The 24,125-nt window shown below is 39.3% G+C and overlaps 1 protein-coding gene across 4 annotated transcripts in view; it reads right to left on the bottom strand.

Annotated features, from left to right (window-relative positions):
• SEMA6A (sema domain, transmembrane domain (TM), and cytoplasmic domain, (semaphorin) 6A) overlaps nucleotides 1–24,125 on the bottom strand; it is a 179,320-nt gene that overhangs the window by 48,358 nt on the left and 106,837 nt on the right. For all 4 annotated transcript variants that reach the window (XM_006870522.1, XM_006870521.1, XM_006870523.1 and 1 more), the window contains 7 exons: nucleotides 23,985–24,086; nucleotides 18,574–18,664; nucleotides 13,840–13,959; nucleotides 13,032–13,120; nucleotides 11,213–11,430; nucleotides 4,567–4,698; nucleotides 2,088–2,243 (listed from right to left, as the gene is read on the bottom strand). In XM_006870522.1, the coding sequence (XP_006870584.1) occupies nucleotides 2,088–2,243; nucleotides 4,567–4,698; nucleotides 11,213–11,430; nucleotides 13,032–13,120; nucleotides 13,840–13,959; nucleotides 18,574–18,664; nucleotides 23,985–24,086 (908 nt within the window). The remainder of the gene's footprint in view (nucleotides 1–2,087; nucleotides 2,244–4,566; nucleotides 4,699–11,212; nucleotides 11,431–13,031; nucleotides 13,121–13,839; nucleotides 13,960–18,573; nucleotides 18,665–23,984; nucleotides 24,087–24,125) is intronic.

Below are 24,125 nucleotides of genomic sequence, written 5' to 3'. Positions count from 1 at the left end.
TTACATCAGGGAAGGTGTGTATCCCAGCTGTATTGTTTCACCATACTTATTCAAGCTATATCCTGAGCAAGTAATCAGAGAAGCTGTAGTATTTGAAAAAGAATGTGGCATCAGGATTGGAGGAAGACTCATCAACAACTTGTGATATGCAGATGACAAACCCTTGCTTTCTGAAAGCAAAGAGAACTTGAAGTATTTACTAATGAAGATCAAACAATACAGCCTACAGTATGCATTACACTTTAATGTAAAGAAAATGAAAATCCATACAACTGGACCAATGAAAAACATCATATTAAATGGAGAAAAGGCTGAATTTGTCAGAGAGCATTTTACTTGAATACAGAATCAATGATCATGGAAGAAGCAGTGATGAAATCAAAGGATGTATTACATTAGGCAAATCTTCTGCAAAAGGCCCCTTTAAAATGTTAAAGAGCAAAGAATGTCACTTTGAGAACTAAGGTGAGTCTGACCCATATCATAGTATTTTCAATCACCTCATAGGTATGTGAAAGTTGGACAATGAAAAGGGAAGATCTAGAAGCACTGATGCATTTGAATTATGATGTTGGAAAAGAATGTTAAAAGTACCAGGGACTTAAAAGTACCAGAGGGCATGGAGGAAGGTAGAAATTCCACTGAGTAGTATCCAATCTGTCTAGGCGGGACTGATGAAAGGAAATGCGGATAGGTCTGTTGTGATAGGTCTCTTGTGAATAATTGTTACCAGGACTGATCGTGAAGGTTGTAAATGTAAAAGTAGACATTTTGTGGCAATGAGAGGAGTGATTAACTTTGCAGTCTAGGAGCAGAGGTCCCTGGAACCATGAAGGCAGAAGAGCGGAGAGCAGTACCCTACCCAGAGAAGCAGCGATCCCCGAGATGGGAGGCAGAGATGATGACATGGAGAGATGGAGCAGCTGGGAACTCGGGACCCAGGGAGGGAGAAGCAGGCTTGTAGAATGTACCCTTCCATTGATTGGTAATGCATGGAGGGGATTGTAACCATGACAATGAAACAATATACGATAGGATGAATGTAAAACTAAAAAAAAAAAAAAAGTACCAGGGACTGCCAGAAGAATAAATAAGTCTGTCTCGGAAGAATAGTCAGAATGCTCCTTAGATGCAAAGATGGGGACACTTTGTCTTATGAACTTTGAAGAAGGACATCATGTTTGGTAAAGTGAAGGGTCAAAGAAGAAGAGGAAAACCCCCATGAGACAGACTGACACAGTGGTAGTAATGATGCGCTCAAACATAACAAGTACGAGGATGATACAGGACGTGGCAGTGTTTATTTCTGCTGTAATGAGTAGGAACCAGCTCAAGGACATGTAGCAACAACAAAAGTAGGAAGGTACTTGGAAAAGCTTTTTGTTTGAACATTTTGAAAATAAACCCTTTATGGTAAATATTACAGTATTTCATGTTATTACAGATCTCAAATCAATTATCCCATTTTTGTTGGCCACCATTTCAAATGTCGTTGTTAAAGTACCATCAAGTAAGTTTCAACTCATAACAACCCTGTATAGGGTTTCCAAGGAGCAGCTGGTGGGTTTGAAGCCCCATCCTTGTGGTTAGCAGTCCAGTGCTTATCCTACAGCAATACAGCTGAGGACTACTGCAGCTAAGTAATGATAAATGTGATTCCTTCACACTAGCATACTAGTGAAAATGTGACAGCTATGCTTCATTTGGGAGCTAACATTTCAGGGACCTCTTTACAACTAATCAATCAATCGGATGTGGATACCAAACAGGTACTGATGGATTCTCTCAGTGATCCTCAATTTTTGTACATATCAGGTTATTGGGCTAACCCAGAAGGCAGTATCTTTTTTTTTTTTTTCCTTTAAAATCTAGCATATGTCCAACTAGCCTTGAGATACGGGGTATCTTGTCATTGGGAATGTGGTTCTGGGGGTTTGATGGCATCCATTCAACCTGTCAGCATTTCATAGCTGAATCAACGCCCAGCTGAACAGAAGATATTTATGTCATTTAAAAGAATGGTTGGTTGTACGAGCATGTGAAGAAGGCAGGAAAATCCACTAGGACCTGGTTTGCTTGCCACCTACCTGACCATTGTCCTCAAGAACCATGGCCTATTGATAATGGAAGGCACTGCCTCATCCATGAGGGGGTGCGTCTTGATGAAGTTGAGGGTATCATCAGGAAACTCATTGGAGGTTGCATATTTTTCTAAGGAGGATGAGCCAGCACAGCATCCTGGCCTAGAATGAAACAAAGGGTGGGAAGTAGCTTATTTCATGCCTTATGGCAAATTCTTTGAATGAACTGCTTCTCTAAGCATCTGGCATGAGGGACAATGTACCACAGGCTGAGAAGAGGAAGCTGAACAATACCGAATGCCACCAAATAAAACATGCTTAGATTTCCTCTGGGCCGCCTCCTCTTTCCAGTGGGAGTCTCAGCCAGAGGCAGCTTGGCTTCATCCCAGCAGCACAAATAAACCCCCGTAAACAGTGATGGAGCTTGAAACAAGTGAACTAGTGCGTGGTTTGCACATATCTCAGGGACTGCAGTACTCATCCTAAAATGCTGGCAGACATTTCTCAGGCATTTGTACTAAAGACGGAGAGAAATAAGTTGATTGTTTTTCACAAGTGCAGAAAACAAAGACCTTCAAAATGGTTCCAGGGTTTATAACAGCAACGCTCAATGTTTGGATTTGATTTTTGCTTGGTGATGCAGGTATGAAAAACCAAGGTACTAAATGCCCTTTCATAAAAGGTCATTTCCTTGTAATTGAACAATAACAATGAAAATTCAGTACTGCAAAGAATTCTATGAGTTAAAAAACATTTCAGTAAATTCAGACAAGGGAGACACACATGGTAATATTATCTTATGGACTTCCAGTTTGCACACTGGAACGGAAGTAGAAACTGGGTCCCACAACATAGGCATGATGGCTAATACTTCTCAATTTTACAGTGCTCCTGAGTACTACAAGTCCATAGGTGGTTCAAACATTAATATGATTGGCTGCTAACTCAAAGTTCGAGTCCACTAAGAGGCACCTTGGAAGGAAGGCTTGGCCAGTTTCTTCAGAAAACTCTATGGAACACAGTTCTCTGATACACATGAGGTCTTCATGCTTAGGAGTCAGTTCTCAGGAAACAGATTTTCAGGGTATTAACCCTGTCTGTAAGAGTACATGGTGAGCATGTGAAAAGATCAGGGTCCACAGATGGACATACTTGGAAAGTCCCTTAGAGTTGCTCTTTGACAAGACTGTCTGGATGACAGCATCTTCACATGTATATCAGTTCTACCTGAACTGTGCTTCGTGCTTATCTTGCAGGTAGCTAAAATTAGGCAGTGCTTTTCTGCAAGGCACTTACTTAGAAAATGAATAAGGTTGACCAGGGTGTGATTTTTGCACCTAGTTTGCTATCCATAAGCAATAGAGTGTGAGCATGGGAGATAAATCAGGTGATGAAGATTTAGGAATCACACGGGTATACAGGTTCACATTATTTAAGTTCAATTAAATGTACTGGGCTAGGTAATTTGTGTAGGGGATTAGAGATTGGGGGAAGGAATTGGAAGCAAAAACACAAAATACTAAATCATCGGGTTTCCTTCCAGAAGCTGAGAAATTCACTGTGGGGAGGCAGACACACATGGCTGTGTCTACATAACTCAGACTATAAATGCTGTAATGGAAGTATGGAAAGTCACATACAGAGGGAAGTTCTAGGGCAGGAGGAGAGTTAGAAAGAATGTATTAAATGGCTTATTTAGAGGACATGTAGGACCAAAAGGTCTCTAGATTGTCTCTGGATCAAAGGTTCTCTATGAAAGCAATTGTAAGGTAAAATTTGGTAAGAAAAGATACAATATGGACATGAAACAGACCAGAATCTGGCAGACAAGAGATATCTGAACAATCCACTGTTATTTGTTGGACTCTTCCTGCCCTTGAATTGGAGTTTTGGGCTCAGTTCAGACCTGGCCTGGTCACAAGATCTAGGAATGCCACTTATTCAGACATCATTAGATATTAAAGACATTTACTAGTTGATTTGTGATACACAGTGAACCCAGGTGACAGTAAAACTGCCACATTGGTTTTTTTAGGCTTTATTCTTTAAAGGAGCAGATGGCCAGGTCTTTGTCCCACAGATCCAGTAGGTGGGTTTAAACAGCCAACCTTTCAGTGAGCAGCCACATGCTGAAGTGTTGCATCACTAAGGCTCAGGGATCTCTGTGAAATTAAAGGGAAGCAGGCAAGAAAGTGGAAGTAATCTACCCAGCTTTGTGAACTTGCAAAATACACTTGACCTCTCTTGGCATCAGTTTCCCTACCTATATAGGTCAATGGAGCTGCCTGGACCAGATGATTCCTTCCATTTTTAGATTACAGTAGACAGACAAAAGATGTAGAGGCTAAGCAAAAAACTAAACAGGGTGTTTTGAATATAACAACACCCAACACACAGTTCATACAGAATAGTCACTATCAGAAAACTAAGGTACATCAGTATGAGAAGCTTCAGTTTTGCCTTATAAAGAAATAGTCTCATGTACCTGGGTTTAGGCACTCGTTCATCAGGAACTGGTGTCCACGTGGCATCCGGAGACTTCTGTTCCTTGAATCTCCCAGTAAACACATTGGCAATATCAAGCATGTCATAGGCACAGACTGCAGATCCAGGGATGCTGCAACATGACATTTCACAAAAAGCATTACTCAGCAGTTATGTAGACAGTTTGGAAAATATACTCCAAGGAAACTTTCCTCTTATAAGTAGCTGAATTCTACAGACTACAAATGGAAGGGATCTATTGCATAAAGAGAATGTTTTTCATTGAATACTTTCAAAGAAACCTGCATCAATGAATTTAAAGAAAGACTAGTTCCAGTAAACTCAAAGGGAGGAAAACCCCCTTCATGTCTTCACTCTTTTTGGAAACTGCTGTTGTTTATAAAGGTAGAATTATAGAGCTGGAGATAGAGAAATTAATTATCATCAGTAATGACAAAGTCTCTGGAGACTGTTCTGCCTAATATTGGTGAAAGTTTGCATTTAAAAAATCCCCTCATTGTCCACATATGTTTTTAAACTTGATTCTTCTTGCTAAGACATCAGGGTATGAGAAGCTGTATGGGGACAACTCACACATATTTTATATTATTTTTGTTGTTAAGTGCCGTCGAGTCAGTTCCGACCCCTAGCGACCCCGTACAGGGTTTCTGAGGCTGTAAATCTTTATGGGAGCAGAAAGCCTCATCTTTCTCCCATGGAATTGCTGGTAGTCTCGAACAGCTGACTGTGAGGTTAGCAGTCCAACTAGTAACCACTATGCTACCAGAGCTCCTTATGTTTTATATTACTGACTGTAAATTTAAACTTTGACTGGTTTATTTGCATAAGACTAAAGCACTAGTGCTTTGCAAATAAAGTACCCTATAAAGTACTGGTAGCGTAGTGGTTACGAATCGGGCTGCGAACCTTAAGGTCAGCGGTTCGAAACTACCAGCCGCTCTGCGGGAGAAAGATGAGGCTTTCTACTCCCATAAGGATTTACACCCTCAGAAACCCTGTACAGGGTCGCTATGGGTCGGAACCGACTCGACGGCACGTAACAACAACAACAACATAAAGTGGTAAATAATAATAATAATAATAATGGTAATTTCCATCTATAATTATATCTTTGCCTGGCACTTATAAAAGGACTTAAGGATTTTTTTTTTTTCCATCAATGGTTAGAAGGCATGGAATATTCATTCTTCAGCATACACTGTTTATATTTGAACCCATGTTTATTTTTTACTGTGGTAGCGACTTGATTTAGATAAAATAAATGGTAGGAAATACTGCCCAAGAGCTGGAATTAGGTTTTGAGGAAGTGGGCCAGTCCATTACAAGCACATGAAAGGCAAGAAACACAAGCGCTTCTTAGGGTGGAAATATCATTTGGGCAGAGTGAATCATTTAGTCTGGATTTTGCTTATGTTGAAAGGATATGGAAATCACTTCATGAATGGTTCTGAGAATTTTATACTGTCTTTAATTTCATAACACAATTACTAAAGTATTACTAATAAAGCAAGATGTAGGGAGAGGATAAAAAGCTTATTTAAGACAAAGTAGAGAATTAAAAGAGAATTTAAAGGATTATCTTTTTATAAAATAGATATTTACATATATTCACAGAATTGAGCATATAAAAGAGATTCTCCATGTTTTGAAATTTTACAACCAGAGCATTATTTATTTTGTCTTGTGATACTCTCATCATAATTCTCTTACTCTGAAAGTGACGGGAAGGCATCATTATTCACTCTTATATAATAAGAACAAAAGAATAAGTGTTGTTTGAAGTAGTTTATGATATATCTTGTGATAACTTAAGACATCCTAGGATTTTATAATCTTCCTAAGGTTAGAATTACTTGAGAAAACCGTCTTTCTTCTCTACTTTCTTCCCTTTCCCATTTGCATCCTTCCTTGCTTCCCTACTTCCTTTCAGTTAAGTATTTGGTCAAATACATATTTTTGGAAACATATTTATGGAATTCCTCATATATCTCAATCAGTAGATGATCCATAAATAATATAAAATTCCTGCCTTCAGTTGGCTCACAGTTCAATATGGAGGCAAATATAATAATGATTTTAATATTAACAGAAACAATAATGGCAACAAGACAATCTGGGATTGCACAAAGTCCCATGGGAGTTCCACGGAGTGACTCTGGAGCTGAGATTTGGTGCAGGCTCAGGATTTCCATGGACAGTGGGTTGTAAGTCATCCCTGGCAGAGAACAGGGTATGAGCAAAGAGTGGTGGTTCAAGAAATAGCTCTTGGCTCCAGCAGGATTATGATACAGATAGAGTGGCAGACAGTGGGAAGAAATGAGCTAGAGGTGAGGATGGGGTCACCCCATGAACGGGCTTTCAAATGACACAAGGAACATGGGATTGATTCTCAGACAAAGAGTAGGATCTAATGGACCAAAACCAATCTGACATGGCCAAGTTTGCATGTGTGGAAGCTGGAATGGAGGAGGATGAGAAAAGAGGGATTGAATCCAGAGAGGGACTATACTTGATGCATGAAAATAGGTGTGTGTATTTTGAAATTAGAAGATGGATTATAATTCTCTGATTTTACTGAATAAACAGGTTTTTTGAGACTGCCTAAGCATGCAAAATGCTAATGTTTCTTAAGGGTAATTAAAAAAAAAACAACAACTTTAAATGGAGTATCTACAATACTCAGGTACCGATTATTGTAGAATAATCACAATGTGGTCCCCACCCCACCGAAATAAGAAAGACAGATTAGGAAATTGTTAAATTCTACCAGTGCCTGCAACCTACTGTATCACAACAGTACACAGGTTTGGAAATTGCAGATAGATTATGGAGGGCTACGGCTCTGTAAGATAAGCACTTGACTGCAAACCACAAGGTCAGGGGTTTGAGCCCACCAGCCACTCAGGGGGAGAAAGATAAGGTTTTCTGCTCCTGCAAAGAAATACAGTGTCAGAAACCCTATATAGGACTGTTAGGAGTCAGAAGCAATCCCACAGCACTTAACAACATCCTAGATAGATGGGTTCCAATTTAGGTATAGCAAGACCTGAATTTTTATACTATTCCTATCCTTAAGTCTAACAACTCCTACAAGTGGTCAGAACTCACTTAAATCTAAGGAAATCTTTTTTGCAATATGGGTTTATATTGTTGAGTATCTTCAGTGAGGAACTCTTTTTTTTTTTTTTTTCACTTTTATTCATTTTTAATTATATAATTTAGTTACATTAAGTACTTTCATAATGTTGTGTAACCATCACCACAATCTATTTCTAAAACTTTTTATCACCTCAAACAGAAATTCATACACTTTAAGCAGGTCTTCAGGGTTCATCCATGACATAGTATGTACGAAAACTTAATTTTGCTCTATGACTGAATGATATTCCATTATACACACACACACAAAACCCCACATACACCCTTATACATGTTGTTACTATATGCAGTCGAGTCCATTCTGACTCATAGAGACCCTGTACAGAGTTACTGAGGCTAAACCTCTTTATGGGAACAGAAAGCTTTTTCTTTCTCTTACTACACTACCAGGTTTCATATATATAGATATGTGTGTGCATACAATTGTCGCTAGGTGTTGTCCAGTTGGTTTTGACTCATAGTGACCTTATGTACAACAGAATAAAACACAGCCCAGTCCTGTGCCATCCTCACAATTATTGATACACCTGAGCCCATTGCTGATGCCATTGTGCCAATCAATCTTGTTGGGGATCTCCCTCTTTCTCGCTAACCCTCCACTAACATGATGTCCTCCAGGAACTGGTCCCTTCTGGTAACATGTACAAAGTGTGAGAGGCAAATTCTGGCCATCCTGGCTTCTGAGGAACATTCTGTACTTCTTTCAACAGATTTGTTTCTTTGTCTTGCAGTCCATGGTACCTGCCATATTCTCCTCCAACACCACAACTCAAATGCATCAACTCCTCTCGGGTCTTCCTTATTTAATGTTCGACTTTCACATGCATATGAAGATACTGAAAATAGCATGGCTTGTGTCAGGTGTACCTTAGTTTTCATAGTGACATCTTTGCTCTTGAACACTTTAAAGAGGTCTTATGCAGCAGATCTGCCTAATGCTACATGTCATTGGATTTCTTGACTGCTCCTTCAACAGGAGTAGAAGTAGATCCAAGCAAAATCAAGTCTTTGACATTATCAGTCTTATCTCCATTTATCATGATATTATTTTTGGATCAGTGGTGAAGATTTTTGTTTTTTCACATTGAGGTGCAACCCATACTGAAGGCTGAGGACTTTGATCTTCATCAGTAAATATTTAAGTCATCTTTCAGCAAACAAAATTGTATCATGTGCATATCGCAGGTTGTAAACGTATCTTCCTCCAATCTTGATGCTACATGCTTCTTCATATAATCCATCTTCTCAGAGTATTTCCTCAGCATATAGATTGAATGAGAATGGTGAAAAACTACAACCCTGGTGTACATCTTTCCTAATTTTAAACCATTCAGAACCTTGTTCTGTTCAAACAACTGCTCTTGCTCTATGTACAGGAGCCTCATGAGCACAATTAAGTGTTGCAATACTCATTCTCTGCAATGTAATCCATAGCTTGCTATGATCCACAATTGAAAGCCTTTGCATCATTAAAGCACGGGTAAACATATTTCTGATATTCTCTGTTTCATCTAAGATGTCTGACATCAGCAATGATATCCTTCATTTCATGTCATCATCTGAATCTGACTTGAACCTCTGGTAGCTCCCTGTCAATGTACTGTTGCAGCAGCTTTTGAATTATCTTTAGCAAAATTTTACTTGCATGAGATATTAATGATATTGTTTGATGATTTCTACATTCCATTGGATCACCTCTTTTTGGTATGGGTACAAATATGGATCTCTTCAAATCAGTTGGTCAGGTAGCTTTCTTGCAAATTTCTTAGCATAGATGAGTGAATGCTTCCAGTGCTATGTCAGTTTGTTTAAAGATTTCAATTTGTATTCCATCAATTTGAGAGCCTTGTTCTTTGCCAATGCCTTTAGTGCATCCTGGGAGTCTTCTTTGTACCATTTGCTCTTGATCAAATGCTATCTCTTGAAATGGTTGAACATCACACACACACACACACACACAATCTTGTTTATTCATGCATCTGTTGATGGACATTTGGATTGATACAAAATAAATAGTTCTGCAATGAACATTGGCATAAAAGCATCTATTAGAGTCCTTACTTCAAATATTTCTGGATATGCCTATGAGTGCAATTAATGGGTCATATGAAGTCCATGGTAATTCCTTGTGTGGTGCTGTAAAATAAGCATTGGACTTCTAAACACAAAGTTTGTGGTTCAAACCCACTAGCTGCCCTTTAGAAACTATACAGGGTCACTGAGAGTCGAAACCAACTTGATGGCACTTAACAGCAAAAACATGGTAACTCTTTTTAACTTTTTGAGGAACTATCACATGGTTTTTCACAGTGGCTGCTCTATTTTACATTCCCAGGTGGGATCTCATAATTCTTTCCCTAAATTTAATTGAGGAGCATTATTTTATGCTTCGGCTTGCTCTGCTTGGGGCTACATTTCTCTCCAGATGCTATCATCCAACGAATCATTTATGCACCTGTCATCCTGGCACTCATCAAGGTCTTAAAGGTCTGAGACATCTATTATCCAGTGCATACCAGTATATTCCGAAAGGAATCTCTTCAATATAGAATATACAATGTTCTACGTAGATACAGGAACACAGTATGAGTATTTATAACTCATGACCACGTTCAAGTTCTGACCATTTCATGCTAGGACTATGAGATCTAGTTGTCTTATCAGAGAGCTGAGTACAGGGAACCTAAACCTACTTTCCTTCTAGTCCCTAGTCTTTGTATATTTCAGTCCACTGTTCTATGAACAATCATTAGTTTGTCTTTTAACTGCTTAGTATATCTTAGGTTAGCTAAATTAAAAGTACAATGTTTGATGGTATTTAGGCCCTTACAGACACAGACAATGATTCTGTCATTGGGATCTGGGCCATGGACCAACTAGTTGAGCAATGTTATCTGAGGCTAACTTCCTCTGAGAAGTCAAGAACCAGGGTATCTAAGGTGGGTTGCAGGATGGCACCATCTGAATCCTGAATTTCACCCTCCGGCATTTTAACAAGCTTCAGTGTTTTACTTCAAATATCACAAATCCAGTCACGGAAATTTAACAGTCAAACAGAAAGTTAGATGAGGTGGAAGAGACAGGAGAAATATTCTTCATACTGGCTACTTGAACCAAATAATATAATATATTTAGCTCAATTTCCTTAAGTGTGACAAGAGGACAACGGTAACCAGTTTTGAGGATTAGTGGGATTTAGAAATAACACGTAAAATGTATTTATATAGCGGGTATATATAAAAAAAGGTTACTGTCACAATTTATCTAATTACCTTCCTTAAAATTCTAATCTAAAAATGCTTATACTGTTAATTTGTTGATGAAAACTGAATGTTAAGTGGTTCTTAGCTACAAATAACGAGTAGTAATTCTTCCTTCAGTTGTGAATACTGTGTATTAGAAGAGAACCCTTGGGAAAAGGAAGACGGGAACAACTGATTAGGTCAACACAGCCAGGGCATGGTTACCTGTTATAAGGTGTGGAAAAGGTTGCCAGGACAACATCACGGCCATTAATACGAATCACATCTGTAACTGCCTGGAGTATATTGAAATAAAAGTGAGAATCTCCAGGAACTGAGCAGTTCAGACGAGCCTTTAGAAAAGATGTCCACTGCTTCTCCAGGACTCTTTGAGACCCTCCCATGTCATTCTTGCAAACCTGAGCCACTCTTGGGAAAACTACCTGGAGAGAAAAAGCATACAGAGGAAATGCAATGAGCATACTTGGCAAGGAGTTCTTACTAGAATCTGCCTTTCCTTGAAAATAAAAACAGAACAAGGTGCTACTTAATTTTATCCCATGTTTCTAAAATCAGTAGCAAAAAAAAAAAAATCTCAGCATTGGAACAGCATGTTTTAAAAGATAAGGCTGTGGCATTTAATACAGAACCATAAATCCTTCAGGAGATCAGCTCCCAGCCACATAAACTCATTTCCATACAGACTGCTTAGCTTTTTATTTCCACAAACAAAAGCACACTTTGTATGCACCACCTCTGCCATCCGCACTGGGTGTCTATAGGCCTGAATCTCTTACTCTGACTATGCCATTTCTCTAACGATGCAAGCCACACTGACATTTTATTTATGCTTTTCACCTTGGTGACCTTCATCTGTTCACTCTGGTTGAAAAAAAAGTTACTGAAATGTAATCCCTTAAGTGTTCTATTGCATTCTGCAATAAAAACAAAAGATTTTCAGTTTTGCTTCAAGATAACTGCATATTTACCCTTTCTCTGCCAAGCAACTCAATTAAACAGAAAAAGATATTGAGTACATCTGGAGACCAATTCTTAAGATACTTGAAACTCAGTATGAAACCAGTGAAACACATCTGTCAATTAAATGTTCAAGACAAGTGTATAAGAGGTTCCCAGGAACCATTAATGTTCTCAAAAACATAGGGAAAAGTTTACTATTGGTTATCAGGTGTTATAGGGAAGGGGAGTTCAGAGTTATGTTTATGGGGTGCTAAACGTCTGCTAGGAGGCCTGGTGTGGTGCTGAAGGGTAGTCACTGAACTACAAGTTCAGTCTGAACTGCAAGGTCAGCACAACTTGGAAACCTTATACAGAGTTGCTATACGCTGGAACCGATGAGACTGCTCTTAGCACTGTAGGATAAGCACGGGACTACTAACTGCAAGGTTGGAGATTTAAACCCACAAGCAGCAACTCAAAAACTCTATACGGGGTCGCTATGAGTCATAGTTGACTCAATAGCACTTAACAACAACAACAAGTTTCTGTTGGTGTCTGGGGCTGCAAACCATAAGGTGGACATTTTGAAGCACTCAGCTGCTCCTCAGAAACCCTATACAGGGTTGCAATTAGTCAGAACCAACTCAATGGCACTTAACAACAAGTGTCTGTTTAGGATGACAAAAACTTTGGAAACGGAGAGTGGTAACTGGTATTAAAATGACTAAATTATGTACTTAAAAATGGTTAAAATGACCATTTTTTTGTTATATATATGTTGTTCTTCAGTGGAATCGAGTTGATGACAAGGAATAGCTGGTGGGTTTGAACTGCCAACCTTGTGGTTCACAGTACAGTGCTTACCCTACAGAGCCATACCAGAAGTCCAAGAAAAGAAAAATATATATAGGCCTTCAAGATAGCACAATGCTTCACATCCATTAGTCTGTGGCTGGATCTTCTCAAAATGATGACTGTCATTCACATGTTTGGTTCTCTTTTCAAGACCACTCACAACAGAATAGCCCAAAAGGTGATTTCTGTCAATGTTACAAAGGAAGCCATCGTTGTCGTTCACTCTCACCTTTCCCATGGTGTTGTACTCCACTGCTATTTCCCTAAAGAAGAAGTAGATGTAGTCTCCATAATCCACCGCTTGGACAAAATATGGTTCTGTGGACAAATGGGCACTTTAATTGGAGACACGTCAAGCAGAATGAAAAGAACTTTAATCAATTGCAAATTTCAATCAAGTTGAACTGCTTTATTAATTAAAAGTATAGGACCATTAAACATTGATTACCAGGAACCATTTGCAATGACTTCATATATGCCGGCACTGATGATTTCACAATGCATTCAAGCCTACAAATTGTACCCTTCAGAAGTTGTTACAATCAACAATGAAGAATAAATGTGTTTTGTATATCTCTGTAATTTTATTTCCCACAATGGAATCACCTTATTACAGCAAGGATTTTGTACACATCTCCATGTCAACCCTTACTCATTCAGAGTTATGAATAGCTTGTTTTTGTTTTTCCCCCGTTTCCCCATTGTCTTCAACTCCCTGTCCCCTTCCATGAACGATTGTTCACTTCTTTTCATGTGGGATGCTGATATGAGAGTTTGAGGCAGGGAAAGATGAATGTAATGTATTCCATTGTATAGCTGTTGGTAGTTTTGTTAATACTCCAGAAACTCATGGAAAGGGAAAAAGAATGGTAAATAAATCAGTTGCAGCAAAAGATGCCATTTTTACTTTCTTGTCTGTAAGAAGACATGATTAAAACAATATACTACAGTCTGTGGTCTGTCCAGACTCAAAATCACCCACAAGATATGTACTCTCCCCATCCCTCTTTTTTTCTCCTTTTAATTATTTTTTTCACCTTTCAACCATTTTGAGTCGTGCTTGACGGTTCGTAGAGTTGGGCTGTCTCCTAGACTCCGATAAATGACTGCGTCGATGGCGAGGAAGTCAGTTACTGTGGCTGAATACAGCTTTCCATCTGAGATGAAGAAGAAAAGAGGTGAATGGGGTAGAAGCAAAACAAGGCAGTGAAGTCAGGGGAATAATACAGAAATCCCTAGATTGCTTTCCTACATCAGGCAAATGAGATAGGACAACTGGGAAACATCCACCAGTCACTGGGAATATATTCGACGCATTTTCCTAACCATTTTAAATTGGGATCATGAGAGATGAAACATTGTTCATTTTTCAAATTGCATGGCAATTTCTAAACAGTAGCAGCTCAGGGAACAGGGAAAATAAAAATGTTGTTGGCCTCACTTCATTAGATGGACCTTGACTGAAACGTGAAGGCCAAGGCCCTCGGATACTGCCACTGCCACCACACCGTGAAAACTGGATTAGGTGAGAGCCCGAAGAAAGATAGAAGCTGATTGTATCACCAGCAGTTTTAAGTACAATTTTAAGTAACAGGGTCCTCTGCCACAGAAGATTAGAGGAGAGGAAGAATGGTCTACAGAAGGAAAAGGGTGAGCTAATTTTCATCCCTTCAATTCTCCAACTACTTACACATACACTCCAAGAGTCCTTGCTGCACCTGACCTCAGTCTTGAGAGCTCACTAAACCCTGACACTTTGTTGTGTTACTTGCTTAAAGACACTTGTTTCAATGTTTCCAAAGACACAAACTAAATACATTCTGATATAAAAGATGTCAAAGCTAAGAAGAAAGGGGGTGGGAGGTTGATACAGATTGAAGATTGCTGTTATTATTAAGTGCCGTTGATTTGGTTCAGACCCATACCAACTCTCCAGAGTGTTTCCAAGGCTATAAATCTTTATGGTAGTTTTGAACTGCTGATTGAGGTTAGCAGCCTAACTCAAAACCATTACGCTATCAGAGCTCCTTACAGGACAGGTTGTTGTTGTGAAGTACCATCGAGTCAGTTCCGACCCACAGTGACCCTGTACAGGGTTTCTAAGCAGCAGCTGGGGAGCTTGAACTGCCAGCCTTGCAGTTCAAATGGCTTTGCAGTCTGACGCATTAACCCACAGTGCCACATCGCTTAAAACACACTCACTCTCTCTCTCTCTCTCTCACACACACACACACATACACACACACACACACACACACACACAAAAACCAGTAAAAACCCTAGCCAAACACACCTAAGCAAAATTCTTGATATATAAGTTCAATTCTAAAATAACTGAAATTTTTTCTAGTTCAAGAAGGAGCTAGCATTATCTCTGGATTATTAAAAGCCATATATTGTTAAGTGTTGACTTTTTGAGAATGCCGTCTTCAGCATGGATTATACCTCAATGTAATGAAAACAAAAAGCCTCACAACTTGACCAATGAGCAACAATCATAATAAGCAGAGAAAGGGTTAAGGATTTCATTTTACTTGGATCTACAATCAACAAAGGAGCTCTGGTAGCGTAGTGGTTACGAATCGGGCTGCTAACCTCAAGGTCGGCAGTTCGAAACTACCAGCTGTTCCACAGGAGAAAGTTGAGGCTTTTTGCTCCTGTAAAGATTTGTAGGCTCGGGAACCCTGTGCAGGGTCACTAGGAGTTGTAACTGACTCCATGGTACTTAACAACAACAACAACAATCAACAAGGAAGTAGCAGTTAATAAATCAAACATTATATTGCATTCGACAAATCTGATGCAAAAGACCAAAATGCTTTGTAGGACTTTGAGGATTCAGGGCCCAACACAATGAATAAGGAAGACTGGGTAGGAGTGGATGAATTTGAATAATAGTGTTCAAAACTGCCAGAAAACTGCCAGAAAAACATACAAATCTGTCTTGGAAAAAATATAGCCAGAATGCCCCTTATAAGCAAGGATGTTGAGACTAGTCTCTTGTACATGGGACATGTTATCAAGAGGGGCCAGTCCCTGCAGAAGGTCATCATGCTTGGCAAAGTGAAAAAGAAGACATCTAACGAGATGGATTGACACCGTGACAAAGTGCTCCAACATAACAACAGTTGTGAGGATGGTGCAGGACCAGGCAGAGTTTCTTTCTGTGGTGCATAAGGTCCCCATGAGTTGGAGCTGACTTGAGGCTATGGAACAACAAACAAGTCACAACTCTTCCTATGCAGTCAAAAGTCCAGGTAAGGGACAGTTCGAGAGAGCTCATGCCTTCTAATCACTTTCCAGAACTCTTCTTGTTTTGCATTCATTTCAAACTGAGTATCACATCAGAACTTTTATTTGCAAACAGAACTGTTCTGCCACTCTTAATAATATGACAATCATTTAGTTACAATAATGATTTTCCATTAATAAGGGCTAAGCCTTTATGAGATTTTGGACATCCCAATGATAAATTATTTAAATATAACTGCATTTTGTTTGCATGCTTGTTTGTTTATGTTTTGGAGGAGGGGCAGTCATAGTATTATCTCCTGTGACTTGCTCTCTATAAAAAACAAAACCAACAGCTGTTGTTAGTTCATTCACACTCATGGCCACTCCATGCATCTGAGTAGAACTGTACTCCATGAAGTTGTGTGTGGTTTTTTTTTTAATGCTTATTGTGAATTATGTGATAGTTTACATGGGAGAACATTAGCTTTACATTCATCCTATCATATATCGTTTCATTGCCATGGTTACAATCCCCTCCATGCATCATCAACCAACCAAAGGGTATATCCTGCAAGCCTTACCCCTGGTCATCAGCACACAGCCCCTCTCCCTCTCTGGGTGTAGAGTTCCCAGCTGCTCCATCTCTCCACATCATCGTCTACTCCATGAAGTTTTTAATGGCGGATTTTTCAGAAGACTTCAAAAGAAGTGCTAGTTCCTTCTTTTAAGGTGCCCCTGAGAGGACTCAACTATCCTCCTCTGGCAGGATTAAAACTGCTAACCTTTCAGTTATAGTCACGCCCATGTGCATTAACTGTTTGCACAACTAAAGACTCATCGCTTTCTATTAAAAAATAGGAAAAGAAAATCAAACCAGTTGCTTATGATTCTATCCCAGGTGCCCTTTGGAACCAAGATTGCTAGACCTTTCATCCCAGTGACTCTGAATGGGTTTGAACTACCAACTTTCTGGTTAGTAGTCTAACACTTAACTGATTGCACAATGCTCCATATAGTTCCCAGTATATACTCTGCCCATTTACCTCTTTCTACCTTTGAACTACAAGATGTTCTCTTTTTAGTTTACAGTGAAATTTAAATTCTCCGCTGCAGCTCACATCCCTCATGCTACCAAGTAAGGAAGGTTCTTAGTGTCAGGAAGTCCAATTGAGAATAAGCTCAAGTCCTCTGGCTCCTGGCCTTGCTTCTGGCCATGCTTATAAATAGGTCTTATATGAGTTCGTGTTTCTTACAATGCTGCTTCCAGGTAATACTGTGCATAATCAAGGGACGCTCCCGATGAACCTTTCTTTCTTAACTTGGTATAAATTGTTTCTACAATCTGTGATCGCAAAATCAGGCTCATAAAGGGAGACAGTAAGGATGAGGTTCAAGGAGCCAGAAGCTAATCTTGCTTTATAATCAAAGCCTTAAAGTCCCTCATCCAGCTAGAATGTGCCAGCTTATAGCTGTTGTGATGAAAATTATAGCTAACTGCTTTATTACATGCTATAACAATTGCTATTATGCTAACACTTTTCCCTAAACCCACCTCTGCATACACAGCTGGCAAATGAATTCCTAAATAAATTCCTAATTAAAGCACACACACATACAGAAATCCCACTAAATCTGAAAATGATGGCTTACTTATTATCTCTTTAGATCTTTTACAAAGGAAAGAGTTAGGGGAAGGAGTAGGGCTCAATCTAAGTAACTAAGCATCATCCTTTCCCCTTAGCACAATCTTAAGGTCAGATAGGCATGAAGTCAATGAGATTCCAGAAGATGTTTGCTGCAAGCTTTTGAGCAAGTGGCCTCACTGATCTGAGGGAGCACCCAGAAGCAATTCCTTCCTTTCTCTCTCCTTCCCTCCCTTCTGTTCCTAAAGGCAAGGACTGGCCTTATGGGGATTAGCAGGCATCCTTTGATCCAGGGAGCAGCCAGTCTCCTAATGAAGTTGATGCAAAGCATTGAAATGAAAATGTGTTGCATCCTGGATGATAGTGTTGAGCTGTTGTTACTCAAATCAACCCCAAAGTTTACTGGATTTATATACCCACTTTGGGGCTTAACCAGGTTTAAGCTATTTTTTCTAGTCCTTATGCCCAAACACAGAACTCTTTGTGTGCCACTGTAAGATAAGCAGTGAACTGGTAGCCACAGGTGGGTAGTTCAAACCCACCAACCATTCCTTAGAAATCCTATAAAGGGCCACTGTGTGTCAGAAATGACTCGATGGCACTTAACAACAACAACAACATGCCCAAACACATCCTAACCAATTCAGGACATACCCAGTGTGTTACGCTTTATTCTTGTTTGAAGGCACCTGGGAAAGTGTGGCAAAGACCTCTGTTGAGAAGCAAAACTACAATTTCTATGCAAAAAGCAAATGTAAAAGGCATTTTTAATTACAGTATTCACCAGAGAATCAAAGCACAGCTATGACTCCATGAATCCTCCAGAGCAGATTTGCAGTGACAGGCTGAAACATGCAAAAGCAAACGTAATAAAACAGAAATCAGGTCGTTTACCTGCAAACAGTGCAACGTTGGCATGTTTGGCATCATAAGGGCATCTGGCCATTCCACTAAATTCATCCCCCAAAGGTTCCAAAGAATCCATCTAAATGAAATAACAGGACTCAATAAGGAATAACCACAACTAATAGCAACTAATATTTATTGAACACTTAATGTGCTAAGTGATTCATATGTATTCTTGCAAATAATCACTACAAATAGCCTCTGAAACACAACTACTGGTTTCAGATGGGGATACTGAAGATTACAGAGATTAAATCACTAGATGAAGGCACGAAAACTAGGAGGGTTGGACATTTGGTCATATATGTGTGACTCAACACCATTACAAAAAGCTTATTATCAATATCCTTTTAGAACTGTCTAGAAAACAGTGTCTTTTCTCTTGGAAAAGGAGCTTCTGAGGCAATCACCTGAATTATCTGTTGAGTCATGAGTTCTATAGAGAATGATCTCAGTTTTAGTTTTGTTTTGCCTAAGGAGACCTGCCTTTGTGGGTTAAATCCCAATTGGCAGACAATGGAATTTTTCCTTAGCTTAGCAGGCAGAACACTATGGCATCAGCAAAGATGAAAAACCATGGATGCAAGTAGAGCTCAGTGGCCTTTTGCACCTACTTCAAAATCACAGAATGTTAGCTTTGAACATGTGTCCCAGCTTTACATGGTATAAGTGGGAAACGGAGATGCAGAGGCTGGGGGGCCTCTTACAGGTCAAAAGCAGTAAGGAATGGAGTTTGCATTTGGCTTCGTTCTTCCTAGTGTTTAACAATACCTTGTTCCTTTATGGTAAAGGTTGTAACCGGTTACCAGATACATTTTGTTCAGCAATTTTAGTATTAAAATATAAATGAAAAACTTAGCACAAAATTTTAAAACAAATAAATTACACATAAAACTCCAGATTTAAAAAAAAAAAAAAAAGGGAAAATCAATTTAGGTTCTTCTTAGTCAGACTAGGTGCAACCAGTTACAACTGAATAATGATGCCTTCTTGCTTCAGATAAGCAAATTGTCTCCAGTTCCAAAGAACCTTAACCTATAATCTAAAATGTATTAACATCCAGCTTGCTTCATCCTACAAGCTATCTGCCTGCTCTCTTAGGCATTTGTAGGTTTGGCAGAAACTTACTAGCAGTTCACAGAATTCCATTTCTCTTTCTTCAACGTCACTCCAGATCGTATTTCCCATGCTCCCTAGCTCTCAGTTGTGGCCCTATGACTGAGCTCTGGCAAACGTAACATGAGTGAGTATAAGTGATACACATCACTTGTAGCTATTGTTCTGGAAAATCTCGCAAGGTGCTCCATATTCTGTGCCCATATTTATCCACAAGATACAGAGGTTCCAGTGAAAACTTGTAAGACCTTAGGGGAAGGCAGAACTATGACAAAGAGAGCGTGGCCTTCTGAATAACTTCAGAAAACAAGAGATTCTTGTCACTGACCCACAATCCAGTGATGTGAAAAAGAAATCAGACTACTATTATTCAATTACTATGTTAGTCAAAGTTGGCCTTATAGACTGCTTTCTGCTATATATACCATTCTATCTTCTTCCTTACTCCATGAAATTTTCCTAACACATAAAAATTCAACTCCACCAAGTCCATAAAATAATCTCCGCCATAATCACTAACTTTTTTACATCTCTTTGTGTGTTCAATCTTCTTTATAGTTTTAGTGTATTTTGTTTACCCATTTGGGAGTTAGATGGTTTCACCACTGATATGGAAACTGAAAGAAGATAAACCTAAGGCAACATCGGTGCTGAGGAAGGAGACTCTGAAAGCCCTTCAGTATTAAATCAAGGTGAGTCAAGTTGCTTCTAAGGAGGAAAGCATGAGGTTCTCATGAGCAGAGCAGTTAGTGCTGTCAATTAATTTTATCTTTTCCTCTAACCCCCTAAAAAAACAGTTTGAGGAATATGACAGGTCTTTTCCATTCATAACCACTTTGAAAAGGTCCCTATTGAAGCCATCTTCATTTTTTCTTTTTGATTGTAGAATCACATAAAGCAGCTGTGTTGAAAACATGTATTTTTAAGTGAAAAATGTTCAAGTCTGACATTCTTTAAAGCAAAGCACTCTGCCTCCCAGCACATTTTTATTAGTCTTTTTCTGATATTTTATCCCAACAAGAGCTTCCTGTTGAACTGTGACAGACTTTGCGGTCTGTGGGTCTGGCAAGTATTCAAAAGTGATGCTCAGTACACAATGATGCAATGGAAATACTCTTATCCCAAGCAGTACATGCTGTAATCCTGCAGTGGGGAAACAATATACCAGAGAGACTTATTTTTTTCCATGTACCTGCTTTCAAAAAATTGGGAAGAATTAATATATTGGTTTGTGAGTTTGAAAAGGACCAGAGACAAAACAATTCCATGATGACATCTTCCTTCCATGAAGAAAGAACTAATCCTTGTGGTAGTCATCAAATAGCAGACTTTACAGTAGCCCCTGGGAAATTAAATCACCATAGGGTACAGGTAATTAGACCAAGAACCAGCCTGACCTTCACAGAGGTTCAAGAGGTTTAGAGAACAAGAGGGAGAATTGGAGGGAAAAGGCATAGATTGAAGTTTGAGATTTATAATGGGGAAGCCTTCAAAATTCCTCCCCAGATACTGTTGTTTGGGGCTATAATCTTTCTAACACATTACATCTATGTCCAACTGTATAAATCAAGGCGCAGTAGAGGCAGAGACTGAAAAATCTGTCATCCTTCTGAATCAATTTACCAACTTGTTGCTCTTGTGTTATGAGACTTAGATTGTTATGTTATGATATGTTATGTTATGTGACAGATTTTTCAGTGGGAAAAACTTTGTTTTTGCTGTAATTGTCTGGTCTTAATTTATCAAAAAAAAAAAGTAGTGTTTACTAAGGAAACAAACTTAAAAAGGATATTCATTCTTCCTATAGCAGATACATTATGTCCCATGTCATCAGCAAAGTCCCTCTGTGCTCTGAGTACAAAACAAGCCTTTTTTTAGAGTCATGCCAACTGTTTTCACTGTCATCCACAGAGACACACATTTAGACGGAGGCTGAACATGCAGAACGTCCCTGCCTGTGGTTCTGAGAGGCTCAGGCTCTTGCAATGGAACATGTCTCAGCAGGTGTGGCTGGAACAAGCAAAAGGTGAAGGTATCACTACAGGTGAGCCATCTTGGGGAATGGAACATGTGCAGGAAGAATGAGATAGACCACTCACAGCTCATGTATCACAGTGCCAAGAAAATCTGTAATTTGTCATAAAAGATAGCTTTCCAGCTAGGGTATTCCTTAGGAGTTGTTAGAAGTATTCATCTTAATGAGTTCTAAACAATGATAAACAGGGATGGAATATTAAGTGGTAGAGTTGATGTTGAAACTATTTCCTGTCACAGGCTTGAGTAAATATGCTGGTCAGGCAGGAGGTTGCTTCTGTTATGTAAAAGTTTGTCTATCATTTTGCTCATGATGAACGTGTCTTGCATTAATTTTGATTAAGATATTACATTACAAATATCATTTATCTTGATTACTGAATTTATGATTTTGTACTTGAGGCAAGTGTCTCTCTTGCTTCACCCTAATTCTGACCTTGTTGGTACCCATTTCTAAACATAAGACTAATGGTGTGTGAATGTGGGGATAAAATACACCCTCCCTTCAACTACTATGCAAACAAAAGGAAGAGGGCCTTTAAAGCTGTCAAACCAAAAGCTAATGAGACCTCTGGTTTAGGTTCCAGTTCATTACCACTTTCTCAAGCTTCACAGTCCCTGGGTTTCATTACTATCAGTGCTGATGAAACCCACTTTTCTATTTTTACCCAAAGGTTTTCTTGAGTGAAGGCTTACCACATTCATCATTTTGCCAGATCTATTCAGGTACCACAGGCATTGCCATCCAGCACGAGGCATACTCACCATGCTCAGAACTGAACTCACCATCTTCTCACTAACCCCACCAAACCACTGCTTTTCCTTTATTTTCTGTCTTGGTCAGTGGCAGCCCCATCTAGTCACTCGCTCCAGCCTGGTAGTAATTCTCTCTCTCTCTCCTTATCCTAGGCATCAATCTTTAAATCCTACTGAGTTTTGTCACTTATATATTTTCCTGACTCTATATACTTCCCTTCATCCCTGGTCTCTTTCTTGTTATCACTTGTCACTTTACAATCCAACCCTTCAGAACCAAATGGAGTTTCTCAGGCTTACTAGGCTGTTTTTTATCCTCTGCCCTTTTTCATGTTGTCTGGAATGTTCTTCTCCCTTCCACTAGCTAACTTCTACTTTAGCCAAATGCAAGGCATTACCACGGTCTTTCATATATTCCACAATCATTTATAGAGTAGCCGTTTGGAATTATGACAAGGGTCTAGACAAGCAGACATGGTCTTTATTCTCACAGAACTTATTTATTTCTTATGAGTTAGACAGGGGTATTATGTGTATGAGAACATTAGTTGGGAACATTGAAGGGAGGGGTAATCTACCTCTTCTAGAAGCCTTCCCCAGGTTAGGTTCACTACTGTTAAGTCATGCTCCCAGTTCAATAGGGCAGCAATCCCATGGAATTGTAGTTTCTTACTGATTGGCTTTCTTCCCTAAGGGTGAGGGTCTCCTATTTGCCTTTACAACCTCAGTGCAAAGCCATCGCAAAAACTCCATAGTCATTTAATGAGTGAAAGGTTTACAGGAAGAAGGGGACAAGAACGATAGATAACTGATGGAGAGCAAAGATCCTAGATCATGGTCACCTCTGCTTGCACAGCTGGTGAACTCCCTGCTTCTTAAGGGACACCTCTACTAACTGTGTGTCAAGACTAACTAGACGTACTAACTTTGTGGGCAATTTTATCCCCCCACCCCAACCCCCTCCCCCCACTGCATAAAGACAATGGTGAAGTATCACATCACAGGGTATTTTTCTGACTGTTAAAATGGAATTCAATTCCAGAGTTCTTTAAAATTGTACTTAGAAGAAAGCCTATGCAGTTTCAAATGGCATGTTCTTGAGACGTCTTTTAAATGAGAATTCGTTCACAGTATATGTGCGTTTTTATGCTCAGAAAGGAGATGACGGGGGTATGAAGGAGAAAGAGAGAGAAAGCCAATTCACATGCTGTACGTGGTTAGTATGCCGGTTTTCCAAACAATAAAGAATAGGGTCTTACAGAAACCAACTTTGCTGTGTAGGCTCTTTAAATATGTGTCAATCAATTCTGAACAAACAGGAAGCTTAGAAGCCTGCACAGGATCATTCATGTGGAGCAATACATTAAGTTGAACAACGGAGAGGAACTCGGGTGGTGTTGAATTACCCCTCTTAGGTTGCTGCAGGTACAATCACAGTAAATTATGAAATACCTCCTGGATGTGTGGTTCCAGGCAGAGAAAATAGCATTTACCTTATAGTTTCTGCAGGAAGGGTTGAAGGCATTAGTTCCACAAACAAACAATGTATCATCATTTTTCTTTAGAAGGACTTTAATAAAGTTGTGACACTCATCCTGAAAAATAATTTAAACTTTTTTGTATTGGTACATTCA

The sequence above is a fragment of the Chrysochloris asiatica genome, unplaced genomic scaffold (genome assembly GCF_000296735.1).
Source record: "Chrysochloris asiatica unplaced genomic scaffold, ChrAsi1.0 scaffold00143, whole genome shotgun sequence".
Taxonomy (NCBI): domain Eukaryota; kingdom Metazoa; phylum Chordata; class Mammalia; order Afrosoricida; family Chrysochloridae; genus Chrysochloris; species Chrysochloris asiatica.
The sequence above is the reverse complement of the archived record's forward strand: the minus strand, read 5'-3'. Positions and strand labels throughout refer to the sequence as shown.